Here is a 12,975-nt window from a genome sequence, read left to right as displayed (position 1 = left end):
GGGTTTCGGTTGGTGTTTGCAGGCGAAGCTGTCCAGGCTCAGCCCTGGCAGCAGCAGCTCTCGCTGCTGGCTCCAGCAGCACCGGCACATGTGTCAGGACGGGCTGAGGCTGTCAGGCAGTGCAGCCGGCCAGCGTGGGGCCAGGTGGGTGCAGGCAGAGCCCGAACTGGGGCCACAGACCCAGCCATGCCTGGGGCAAACCTGAGCTATGGTGACCAACAGCTCCCGTTTGGCAAAGAGTTTTGATTGAAATACGTACAGCAGCGGAGGCCTGGCTTGCATGGACGTTTCTGAAATCAAACCGGCTGAAACATTTCATTTTTTCCCCCTACACTTTCAGAGGTTGACCTAAAAAACACCAGTAAAATAACTGGAAGATGGGCGAGGTTGTTTCATTCTGGGCTGAACAAAATGCTTCAGGTTTGTGCAAATTACTTCCCCCCGCAAGGACACCGGCCCCTCCCTCTCAGCTTGGCACACACGCTTGGCTGTTCTGCTGCCAGATCCGAAATATCCATCTTCTGATCTATCCTGGACATCTGTTGTTCCGGGAGATGGAGCGTGTTGAGTTCTGGGCTGTTTGGCTCTGGGGAAGTCACCTGAGAGGTATGTGTCCTACTTTCTCATCCTCCAACGAGCCAGCTAATGCCCCCTGCTCTTGCCTGCATGAGCAGCTCCCCTAGCTCACTCAGCGCTCCTTAACGCAGGGAGCTGTAAACCTTCCTTTGCTGTGGCACTGGCAAGGCTTCGCTAGTGCCTTCCAGCAGCCTGAGGGCATAATGGGCGCTGCCAGTTATTAACTAAATGTATGAGCAGTCTCAGCCTGCTCCATTTTCAGACATCTCTCCAGCCTTCCCATCCCCAGCAGTTGGAGGTGGTCTCTTCCCCACCAAAGCAGCTCCTCCAAGGCCAGGAGCTTTGTGCATACTGCATCCTCCTCCACCCATTTGCCTGGTGGAATATTAACAGACATCCTGGAAATGAAACACCCTAGGAAGTGTGGGCAGGGACACTGCTGTCCCAGAAGGTCTCAGTAAACACTATCCCCAGTTGTCAGATGTATATGTGACTTAACAGTGCTTGAAGACAAAGCTCTGCTTCTTGGGTTTTCAAGACCCTGCTTGCCCCAGACCAACCCAGCCTCCAGTGCTTTTGTGTTTCTGACAAACCAAAACCAATCAGCTATCACCTGTGGGCAGCTGAATCCCTGCAACTGTGAGCACAGCCTTTGCAAGCTTGGAAATCAAGCTGGGGAAATGCGGAGATGACAACACCTCCACGGAGGGGACAGAGGCTCCTCAGCGGTGTGCTCTCAGCCCCAACAGGCACCACTTGCTTTAAGGACATCCCAAGCACTGTTAAAGACAAGTAACATCAGCAACATTCCCTTGCTGGACCAAAACTACAGGTAACAAATTTACATCGTGCTGCAGAGCTCAGCCATCACCGCTGCAGAGCTACCCTGTGGCGGGCAGCAGCTGTTTTAGCTGGGGTCTGACAACTGGTGTTGCCAAGGCACAAGATGCCCAGCCACACAGCCACCTCAACACCTGTTAGCATATCTTTGCACCCACACCATTTTTCCCTTTAACACCAAAAATAACCTGCATTAAAGTTTTAACAGATATTATGCTTGAAGCCTAAGGAAGATGACAAGAAATTTCTCTGCCAGTTCCACACCAGCACACACTTGCTTCTCTCCTCACAACAAGGTTAGGCCAGGGAATATCTCACTCTCTTTCCTGCCAGGGACTGGCTTCTTTTTGCTGAAAGCCAAAGTGATGTTCCTCCAGGTCTGCAGCTAGCAGTGAGCTTCACAGAGCCTGCAGACAGTACAGCCTCTTCTCTGCACCACCACGTAGACCCCATAAGGATGCAGCCTCCTGGTGGAGCCATATCCCAGCAGCTGTGGCTCCCACAGCTCAGCTCTCCAGCACAGGAAAGACCTTTTTCTCCCTGAGTCGCTGCTCCACAGTAGCACAGACCCCCCACCAGCCATTGGTTTAGTCCCCTGCCCTTCAAGGAGAGGAGAGTGCAGAGCAAGCATGCTCATTGTGCCAATACCAGAACTGCTGAGGACAGAGGTGCTGCCCAAGTCCCTGTTCCCCCCCGCTGCAGTCCCTACTCCTGTCAGCTGCTGCTCTTCTGTCCTCCTAGCACTCAACTTCATGCTCTCTGCTAGACCACCCCTGTATCAGTCTCTCAAGTCTCTGCAAAAACCCCTTGTTTTTACAGTGCTCATCATTGTAAGATGCTCAGCTCCATTCTACAGGCTGCCACATCCCCTTGGGCTTCTTAAAATTAACGTCATTTCTTCAGGAGCAGATGCCATAGCTTTAGTTCTCCTGGTGATCAGCACTGGGGATACCTGTTTCTAGCCATTGAGGCACCCCTTAAAACAGAAAACTTAAGAGATTAAAAGCTTGCAGCTGAGCAACTGCAATCACTAACTTATTTACCAGGATACTTGAGGACATCTAGAGACCAATGTCTTTTCCACATAGTCATGATCCTCTGCAACAGAGGATCCTCCTCAACTCAGGTTCTGCCTCAGCTTCCAGCCACTAGAACTGTAGAGAACTGCAAAGACCAAGAAACTCATCTGGTGGGACTGCAGGCAAGCAAGGAATAAAGCAGAGGGGCAGGTAAGCAACTCTCCATCTCTGCACTCTCTCACTCTGCACATTTTACAGCAGACCTTGAAGTCCTGCTCTGGACCAGACTTGGGCACTCTGCAACGCAGCAGTAGCTCTGCCATGATTGCGTGTCACAGGGCAGGGACAGCTGCTGAAGGAGCAGAACAGCTTACATGGAGGCAATACTTGGCTTAACCTGCTTCATCACCCGTTAAAGCACGATCTAAGCATTAGCTACTACTTCCACTACAAATGCTTCTGGACCCTTCTGGAAGCGCAGGACTCAAACCTGCAGCACAAGAGACCTCAGAATCCCAAGAGCTGTTGGCTTAGGTATTTACCAAAAATCAAACTCTTAAAGGAATCCCACACTCCCACCATTTTACAAAACTTCAAAGACCAGCAGATACAGAAGCTGCACAGTGGATTATCCAGGCAACATTTATTAGAGCATTTCAAGTATACAATGATTTTACTGATGGCTGTGAGCAGCTAAGATGCAAACAGATGCCAGTAGGAAAGGGTGACCTAGAACTAGCAGGCTATGCAATTCTTGTGGGAAATTAATGCTTTCAGCTGAAAGAAGAGGAAAAGAAAGTATCAGACTAAAAGACTGAGCAAGTTTGGGGATGGGAAGGAGAAAAATATAGAAATTTTTATTTGAGATCACTTAAATTGGCAACTCACAAGTAGCAGAAGCTGTCTGCTATTGCACTCTTCCCTTGGCATCCCAAGGACCTGAAATAGCCAGGTGTGTTTTTTCCAACAAGAATAGGCAGCATTTTCCCTGGTAAGAATGGAGACCTGCACCGGGGGGCAATTCTGGAGCCCTAGCTCAGCACTTAGAGATTTAGATCCCTGGCTTTGCATACTCACATGTGAGAACCAGGCTGCTGGACTTCCATCAGCGAGGAAGCAATGCAGACTTTCAGCAAGAGCACACTAAAACTATCAACTCCTCACTATAAGGCAGCTTTAGGGCAGGACTCTTTTTGGGTGCCTGAGCTGTTGTTTAGAAAAGCTAGGACCACATGGCAACAAGACTACAAGGTGCTCTGACAATAACAAGGACTGTGCGTGTTTCCCAAGAACTATTTCCGACAGACACGTCCTTAAAAATATCTTAAAGCAGAGACTCCCCTACTGATGCACAAGAAGGGCATGACTAGGGAGGAACTGAACTATGAAGTGATCAACTCTTAAAATGCACCTCACGAACCAGAGGCTATGTACTTTGCCTGATTTGCAAGTTAGTAATTCTGCATTTAAGATAATAGCTGCCTCAATTGTGTCTTAGTCTCCTGCATTTATTAACAAGGAGCAGTTGAATTCAAGAGCTTAAAAAAAAAAAAAGAATTTAAATGCTTAACATTTAAAAGGGTATCTCCAGAATGACTGTCCTTCAAGACTACTAAGCTCTGAGGTATGCAATGGCAACTTAGTAGCCAGGCTAACAGAATGCAGTGGAGTTTCTAAGCCTCCTGAATACCCCTTCGTTAACCAAATGAATCACAATTATTTCTAGCAAAATTGCTTAAAAATTTGTCTTCGGCAAAGACCATTTAAAAATTCTGGCCAACAACTGATTTACAAGTAAAACAAAAAATATTAGAAATGGTAACACCACAGTCTGTTTAATCAAATCAGATCTGGTTACTACAAAAACACACTAAGGACAGCCACTCAACTCATATGGATGCTGCAGTGCCTTCCTCCCATGTACCCTACAACTGCTTTTTTAAAACTGTCTAAAGGACAACAGTGGAAGACAAGTCAGGATTTAATGACAGATTTCAAACAGAAGGGCACACATACATTAAATTAACAGATTCAACCTTCAGCACACAGGAGTTTGATAGAGTTACTGGCTAGAGTCACAGAAAGTTCCAAATTTGAACAGTCTTGAACCACTTCCAAAAATTCCAATGGCTTTTTAATAGTTCCAACAATTAACGGGTATATAAAACGGAGACGGACTTCTCCAGCAGAAGAGTTGGGGCTCTTCTAGGCTAATCAGACCACTGGTACAGAAGGGAGTTGATTTGACTTCCCCAGCCTTCCCACCAGTCCACTAAAGACTATGATTTATTAAAACCTTCTCCATTTACTGATGACTGATTTAACAGGCAAAAGCTGCAGACCGTGTCAATCATAGTGGATGGCAGTATAGAAGATTATCCAAACAACCTGTGGAAAGGAAAGGAAGTGAAGGTTATTTTGATGCCTCTGGAGAGGGTTCAGGCACAGAAAACAAGCCTCACGCCTTGCTCTCAATAGAGGACTGGGGACTGAATTCCAGCTGTCAGATGGTCTCAGAGAGATGTTAGGATCACCACGTGCCGCAAACGGTGGCATTCAACTTGCTTGCCTTCTGGGGTGACTAGCCTCTCCACATTAAAGTCCCACCACAGTCCCTCTAGGGATTCAGAAACACCACCAAATCAAGTGCTGAACGTATTCAGAGACTTGGGGGAGGGCAGTAAGGGAAAAACAAAGACACCAGTTTGGGTGTAATTAGCTCTAGATGAAACTCCACCAGGATATCTGGGACAGAGGATGGGAAGACATAAAAGTTAAGTGGTAGATGCAGAAGTATAGCTGCCTGTTCCTACATCCTTTCCTACAGAGAAATCCCAGGCATTAATACTGTATTTCATAGTCAGTAGCCATCAGATTTTGGGATTTTCTTTCCCAATCAACTCCACTTATTAGATGACGTTAACACATCTCTCTTTTATCAGTGCACCACCTCACCTGCTTTTCTTCCAGGTCTTTTCCCTCAGAAAGTGTACCAACACAATTCACTAATCAACTTAAAGAAAGCAAGAGGCATTACCAGAAACAGTGCAAAAGACGTCATGAATCCTTCTTTTGTTAGCTCCCACGTCCCGCCATACTCCTCCTCATCTATCTGCTGGAAGCTGCTGAAGTAGAGGTACAGAACACCAGCATTGATCAGGCAGAATCTGGAAGAAAGAGATGAGGAACTGTCATTTCGGTGATACAGGGTGCAGGTATCCAACATGCCGTACAGCTGCGTAGCAATGAAATGTCTTTCATCCGCGGTAGAGAGGAAGCAAAGAGGAACACTGTTCCTGCAACACTTCCCGGGCAGCTCAGTCACTTCCTTAAAAGAGCACCTCCAGGTCAGCTTCCCATAGCATGCTAGGTCTGGATGAAGTTCACCTCACAAGGCACAACCGACTCCTAGTAAGGCTCAACAGACAGTAGTCAAAAGCTGGAAGTATCAGCAGATCTGCAAACCCTGCACGTTTTCCTATCCTGCAGATCAACAGCAGTCCTGCTCCCACACAGAATCCAATTTCCTTGTGTGTGCTACTTGATTTTGAGGCTGCTAAGAGGGCAGACTGTTAGACTCTATGCTCAGTGCTAGATTCCTGTTAACGTCCCATGACCAAACACAGTGAACTTAGAGATAAGAGCCAGAGAAGACTCAATAGCACCCTCAGAGCCATAGCATTAGGGTTCAACTTGAGACAACTCTGAGCGCTCTCTAGTCTGTGCCAACAGTTACCCTGCAATAGAGAGAAAAAACGTGACCTCCTGTTTGTCCTTAGACACGTTTGGCTTTACACCACCTCAGCGTAGGTGAGCGACAGGTACATTTCCTGGAAAGAACCCTGTGTAGGAAGGGCAATACGGGAAGACATACACACAAGTTCAGTGACTGGCAGCAAGCTGTGAGAAGCTGTGTGACTGCATACCACAGAAAAACCACACGCACAGTTCTAGAAGCTTTTAGTCTTTCCACTGTATACCAAATCACTTTTATTTCTTATTACACATTTATCACAGGAATTGGCTTAGGTGCCTGAAGGTGCCTTGTGAATTAATGGATGACTAAGAAAGAACAATGCTTCTCAGCTACTCCACACCTGTTACTGGAAGCACTTGAGATTTAACTGTTTGCATGTAGCTATCGAGCTCCTGTTGGAGCATCACTGCTTTACAGCCCCTTTTCCCTTTTTTTTTTTTTTTCCTTAGAGACACTTGCTGCTACTCCCTCCACTTTCTTGCCACAGCCAGGACACTCAGGAGGAGGGACAAGATGACAAGTCACTTTTGCCTAAGAAAAGCTGTGAGGTTGTGAGCTTGACTAGACCGAGACATTTGCAAACAGAAACTCCCCAGAGCAGACACAGCATCTTCCCACACCCGGTGTTCAGAGAGCAGGGCTGTGTTTCCCATCTCTCGTGTCCCTCCAGAGGCTTTCAGGCACATGCCAGGGCCAAACAAATTTTCATTTTATACCTCAGAGTGCTCACTGCAGCCTCTGGACACCTGCTGGGAGGTGACCCGAATCCCATGTCTCTGTGAGGATCCAACGCGTACATACCCTTCTAGGCACTGCCTTTCCCCTGCACCATGGCTGAAAAAACAACTTCAGCAAGCTGGGAGCGCTGCAGGAGCACTGCCAATGGTGCCGCTTTGCCTGCTTGTTACCTACAGTCTTTGGTGTTTTGAAGAAACCTTTTCTTTTTCAAAGAGAAGCTGCCCCTCTTGTCTACTAACAGAACCTCCTCTCTGAGGAGGGCTCCTGACTCAGAGAAGGACTACCACACCTTCCCCAATATGGGCCTTACTTCTTAGGTGGCCACGCTAGGCACCGTACTCATAGCCCCTATTCACACATGCAGGAGCAGGCCACTTCACAAGTCAATTGAACCTCTCGTTCCCTTCTTCTACCCCTGCCCCCTTTAATAATAATAAAATAAATGATACTTTAAAAAAGCATTAATCAGGCTGAGGAGAGAGAAAGAGGCTGATGAAGACATGTTATGATTTGTATGAATTTCATGGCAAATAACAGTCTGGAATGCAATGCTGGCTTTAAGATGCACTGCAGACGGAGACTGCATTTGGCCAGCCCATTGTTTATAGCACAACTTTAAACCAGACACCAAGTAAAGTCCAAATGTGGGAAAGTACATGAGACAGAAAAGGAAATAAACCTTACACTGCTATTCCCACGAATCCCTTCAGTGGAACTACTCCCCAGATGATTCCCAAAATAACTGCAATGATCTGCCGGAACCAGTAGATCACATCTAAAAACTCGTCCTGAGGAGATAAAGCACAAGAAAGATTTTGGCATTTACTATGTTTCCTTTTTTAAAAGCATCATACAATTAACAGGTGAAAATTTAAGACACTGAAGACTTAGTTTTCCATTCAAAGGATAAGGTATTGTACTCAAAGCAGATGAAAGCAGCTTCTGGCATCACGCACCCTGGACTTCTCTGCTTCCGAATTAAATACACGCCTTTGTCCTCCAATAGGCTAACTGCAGAGGCAAACAAGTATCTAGTCCCCTTGTTTACTAAAGCTTCAATTCTGTAAAGATTCACTGGAATAAAAGTTTAAAGAATTTTTCATGCTTTAAGACTCTTATAGCCACTGTCAGTGCCCCAGGCCCTCCCCTACCCAGAAACAAGCGCTACCAGTAGCCAGTACTCACGCCACCTCCAAACCACAAACCGAATCTCACACACACTACGAGTGCATCTGCAATTCTTTCAGCGCAGCAGTGAAGTGGTCATTCCTGTTCGTCCATAGGGCCGATGCAACTGTAAGTATTGCAGCTGGACAATGCTGACTCATGCTTTAAATAAAATTCACTTCTGCTTGCATCTTTTTTCTAGCCTCCCCAAAGATGGGATTGCCCCAGCATACCCCCAAACACCAACAGCCTTCGTGATTTTACTGTAGAATGTGCAAAGTTGTTTGGCTCCATGTGGAAGACTAGAATCCATGTCAGAGATGGTTGTTTCTCTCAGTCACTACACTTCTCAGTCATTTTAGCCTTCAGTTCATATCCTCTTGCATCAAAACATTGGCACAGCCTGCCATTGCTCCCCTCGCTAACTCTGACATCCCTCCCCAATTTGTCAGAGGGGGATGAGGTCGAGTACAGGGGCGCCCCACCAGCTCTGTGAGCAACAGCAACTGGTAAGAAAAAAGCCACACAGATTCACGTCTGTCCCCCAAGGAAAAGCAGGACAGAGTCCACACTTTCTCCACGCTGAAAGGCAAAGCCAGCCAACTGGGGAGCAGACATCCCGCTCCGTCCACGCGGCCGTGCGCCCAGGCTGCGCTAGGGATATGGCAGGACCTGGGACGCTGCAGGAGCTCAGAGCACCTTGTGGGTGTGCTGCTGGCGGGCAGCAGCAGGAAGAGGCATTGACCAGGAGCATTACAGCACACGGGAGATATGCACAGGAAAAAAGGCTTCCCTAGCGCTAAAAACACTGGGAAGTCTATGGCTGACATGTTTTCACTCACACTTGGAAGGTTTGCAGACAAACACGAGCAAAACATGCAAGTTGAGCACACACGTGAAATTTTGGAGAAACCAAATCTCTTTTTGCACATGAGATGGCGAGGCTAGGAACAGCAAGGCAGACTGCAAAGGGCTAAACCACCACCACGATGTTACTCTTCCCTGAGAACACACCCGCGCTGTGACACTGTAACAGAGAAACTCTGACAAGCCTGTTCTTGCTGCTGCCCTTTCCCTTCAGACCTGACAGGTCAGCTGGACTTGCAAATATATTTTCCCACAACTTCTTAAAGTAGATTATATTTCTAGTTTTCTTTTAATTACACAAAGTAAATTTTTATTTAATCCTAGAAGAGTTTCCTCCAAAAGCCAAATTTAACTGAGGTATCTTAATATAAACGCAGCTTGTGTTTTCTTTGGCTCCATGCCCAAGTAGCAGAGAAGAACGAGGTCTGCTGTAGGCTACGGTACGGCAGACGCGCCACCGCTGCCTTCAGGAAGTGCTTGGAGGCCGAGCTGGGTAAGAAAGGACGCAAACCCCCCGCGCACCGGCTGTCCGGTGTGGAAGGCACAGCCGGATTTAAACAGGAGCGCTGTGTTTACCCGGGGCGTCTGCCAGACGACACCCCGAGCCTCACCCGCGGGCTGCGAGCACAGGGCGCTGCCGAGCCAGCAGCCCGGCGCACCCAGCCGGCACAGCCCGCCCGATGGGCGAGAGCGGGGGAAACGCACGCAGGCTGCCGCACGGCGAGGCCCCCGCCTCTCCTGCGAAAGGGCCTTCAACCAACTCGGAAGACGCCCGCCCGGCGTCCGCGGAGAGGCTCTCCCGCACCTCCCCGCAGCCCCGCACGTAGCTCCACAGCCCGCCGCGCCGGGCGCTGCCGCGCCTGCTGCGGCCTCAGCCCGCCCTCAAACGCGCCCCTCCCCGCAGCAGCTCCGGCTCTGCCCAGCGCTGCCGAGCCCCGAGCCCGGCCCGCGGCGGCAGGCCGCTGCTGCCCCCTTCCAGCGGAGCCTCCCCCCGCCACAAAGCCCGAAGCCCGGGCCGGGCGACAAGCGGGTGAGGGCCCGGGGCCGGGCGGGCAGGTCGCGGCCGCTCCGGCCGGGGCACGGGCACCAGCGCCCGGCCCCGGTACCGCCAGGCGAGAGCAGCCCCCTCCCCGCGCTGCCACCGGCCCGCCAGCGGGGCGGAGGCTGACGGCGGAGACACCCCCGCCCCCCCCCGCGCCCGCAGCTCACGGCAGACCCCCGGGCACCCCGGGCCCGCCGCGGCCCCACCTTGTCGTGCCAGGCGGAGTCGCTGCGCAGCGCCTTGCCCCACACGGAGCCGCGCCCGGCCGCGCCGCCGTTGGCCACCGCGTGCTGCTGCGCGTGCGGCGGCTCCTCCCTGCGCCGCGCGCCGCTCATCGTCCGTCCGTCCGTCCGTCCGTCCGCCCCGCTCCGGCTCCGGCCCGGGCCCCGCAGCCGGCCCGGAAGCGGCCGCCGCGCACCGTCACCCGCCCGCGCCCCCGCTCCGCCAATCGCGGCGGCGTCTCCCGTCACACATGACAAAGGCGAGCGCCGCGCCCCCTACGGCAGGGGAGAGGGGCCAGGCTGAAGCGCGGCGCTCGCTGGGCGCGGGGGGCGGCGCGGGGGGCGGCGCGGGGGGCGGAGCCTGGGCTCGCGGAGGGAGGGGGGCCCCACCTCCCCCCGCCGCCCCCCCGGCCCCCGCCGCCTCCGCAGCCCCGCGAGCCCCGGCCCCGCCGCTGCTCTGCTCACGGAGGGGGGCCGCGGCCGGGGGGGGCCGAGGAGGGAGCCCCGCTGTGCGGGGCGGACCCCGGCCGGGCTCCCTCCGCCATGGGCAGCGCTGGGCCGGGGCCCGGCCGGCCGCTGGGCCCGGGCGGAGGGGGCGTGTGGCCCAGCCGGGGCCGTGTCCGGCGTGAGGGCAGCGCCTGGGCTGGCGGGGGCCGTGAGGCGAAACAGGCCCGTGTCGGCAGCGGCCGCCTCGGGCACCGCTGCCTGGAGGCGCCGCTCCCGGGGACACGCCGGGGAAGGGGATAGGGAAGGGGAAGGGGAGGGGAGGGGATGGGGAAGGGGAAGGGGGAGGCCTCGCAGGGCCGCTCCTCAACAGCAGGGCAGGACAACAGCCCCCGTGTTGTCCTTGCACGTTGGGCGGGGGAGCAGACAGCCCTTCGGACCAGCACACGCACACGCGGCAAGGCGTCGCGCTGAGCCGCGCAGACACAGCCGCCACGCGGCGATCCAGGGTTCCCTGGGGACAGCGTCCCCTCCGCGCTGGGCGTTTTGACCGCATGTCTCCATCGTGCTACGCTGTCTGCTCGAGATGCCTAGCCACGCTCTTGAGGCTCTCCGTAGTTCCTTCCTGGAGACGGGCTGCAGGACGGGGGCGTTTGGAGCAGGATGGCCTTTAAAATAAAACACGGTTGTGCAGGGCGCTACAGCTTGTTATCTCTGTTTATTCGAGCAGACGTTACAGCAGCCAAACATATGCTGCCTGCAGAAATTACGCTCTTGGAAGTGTATGCAAACAAAATAATCACATGTGGAGTCCTAAAGGTTTGACTATTTTTTATATTCTTGCCTTACAAGAGCAATGGTATTCAACTTAAAACGGTTGCATTCCTCGTGAAAAAACATGTTGGGAATTACTTCTTCAGCATGGGGTGGGCAGAGCGTTCGGTTGGGACTGATTCACTATTGCCCTCCTCGGGCTGCGCTGGTGGGGGCGGGTGGGCAGAGGAGGGCCCGGGTTTGTGACAACAAATGATCGAATTTCCTGTGTATGCGTGGCTGTGGTCTCGGTACCTCCTTCTGGTGGGCAGCGTGTTGAGCAGTGCAGCTCAGCGGTGCTGGGGCCACTCAAGGCCTTGCTGGAAGACCTTGATGTTGCAATGAACCTTTGCAGGCCCGAGTCCTGCAAAGATACCTCGCATGGAGCCATTCCTTCCTCGCTTGCCCGCGCACATCCCCACTGGTGCTGACACACGATGAGGTTCGCTGTTTCATTTCCCCATTAACAAAGCCCAGGCCCGAGGTCCTGCATTTCTGTGGCACAAACTAGCAAACGCGTGACGTGCTGAGCATCTCAGGAGCCTGACTGCTCTCTGTTCGCAGCGCGAAATACTTCGGTAGCAGCCACCTTGCTGTTGATTTCAGCAGGACCTGGGAACCTTCAGGGGCAGACTGGACCTACCTGAGCTGTGTGCGGTTATCACAGAGGGCAGCAGGCGGATGAGTCCTCATCCCAGACCTCCGATCGCTTCCAGCCGAGGCCATGTAATTTAAATACAGATTATGCAAGATACTTTTGGACTTCAAAAGTGTCTTGCCCTGCTCCAGCTATCAGACCCCTGAGCACATGTCCAACCCCTTGGGCATTTGCCACAAGCCAAAGGCTGGTCCAAGTCAATGGCCCCATGTTGCATTAGCAGGAAGGGGACACGCAGTGGGGGGGCCATTGCTGTATCTCCAGCAGGACCTTTGCCTCTGACACCCCCACCATGACAGGGCCTTTCGCTGAGGGGCCAGGTCTCACATGCCCCGGCTCCAGCCTCGCTCCCGGGGTGCTCCTCAGGAGCTCGGGGCATGGCAGCCCCCCTTCTGCTCCGCGCCCTCCACTCTGTGATGGACACGGTCACTGAGTGCAGGGGGAGGTGACAGCTGTGGGACCCCAGGGCTGATCTCTTCCAGGGCTTCAGGCTGTGTCCTAGGCACGTGAGCAGTCTCGCTGTCCCCAGCTCTGTGCTCCTGCCCCAGGCCACTTTGCAAGGGTGGAAGCGCTTGCACGGTGATGAGACACCTGGATCAGGGAACTGGTCTTAAAATTCAAGTGCTAAGAAAAAAAACTGGCTTGTTTTACTCCATCTCCATTGACTGATCCACTGCCCAGAGAGAAAAGCAAATTAAATTGGGGCTTGAAAGAACAGGGAGGAGGCAGGAGAGGTGCCAGAGGATGTCACGGGGGTACAAACAGGCCCCCAGTAAGGGATGCGTGTTGGCAGGCGCCTGGAAGGAGGGGAGAAGGATTACATGGGGAGCCCT

General features: G+C 52.5%; 1 protein-coding gene across 1 annotated transcript; it reads right to left on the bottom strand.

Moving 5' to 3' along the window:
* Window positions 1-3,054: 3,054 nt before the first annotated feature.
* On the bottom strand, window positions 3,055-10,462 carry RAB5IF (RAB5 interacting factor). The gene is made up of 4 exons (XM_072879258.1): window positions 10,213-10,462; window positions 7,615-7,718; window positions 5,473-5,602; window positions 3,055-4,823 (listed from the first exon to the last, which is right to left on the bottom strand). The coding sequence occupies exons 1-4, from the start codon at window positions 10,339-10,341 to the stop codon at window positions 4,782-4,784; spliced, it is 405 nt and encodes a 134-aa protein (XP_072735359.1). The 5' UTR covers window positions 10,342-10,462; the 3' UTR covers window positions 3,055-4,781.
* Between the last annotated feature and the right edge of the window lie 2,513 nt (window positions 10,463-12,975).

Source organism: Ciconia boyciana, chromosome 14 (assembly GCF_034638445.1).
Source record: "Ciconia boyciana chromosome 14, ASM3463844v1, whole genome shotgun sequence".
Taxonomy (NCBI): Eukaryota; Metazoa; Chordata; class Aves; order Ciconiiformes; family Ciconiidae; genus Ciconia; species Ciconia boyciana.
This window is presented reverse-complemented; position numbering and strand designations above follow the sequence as displayed.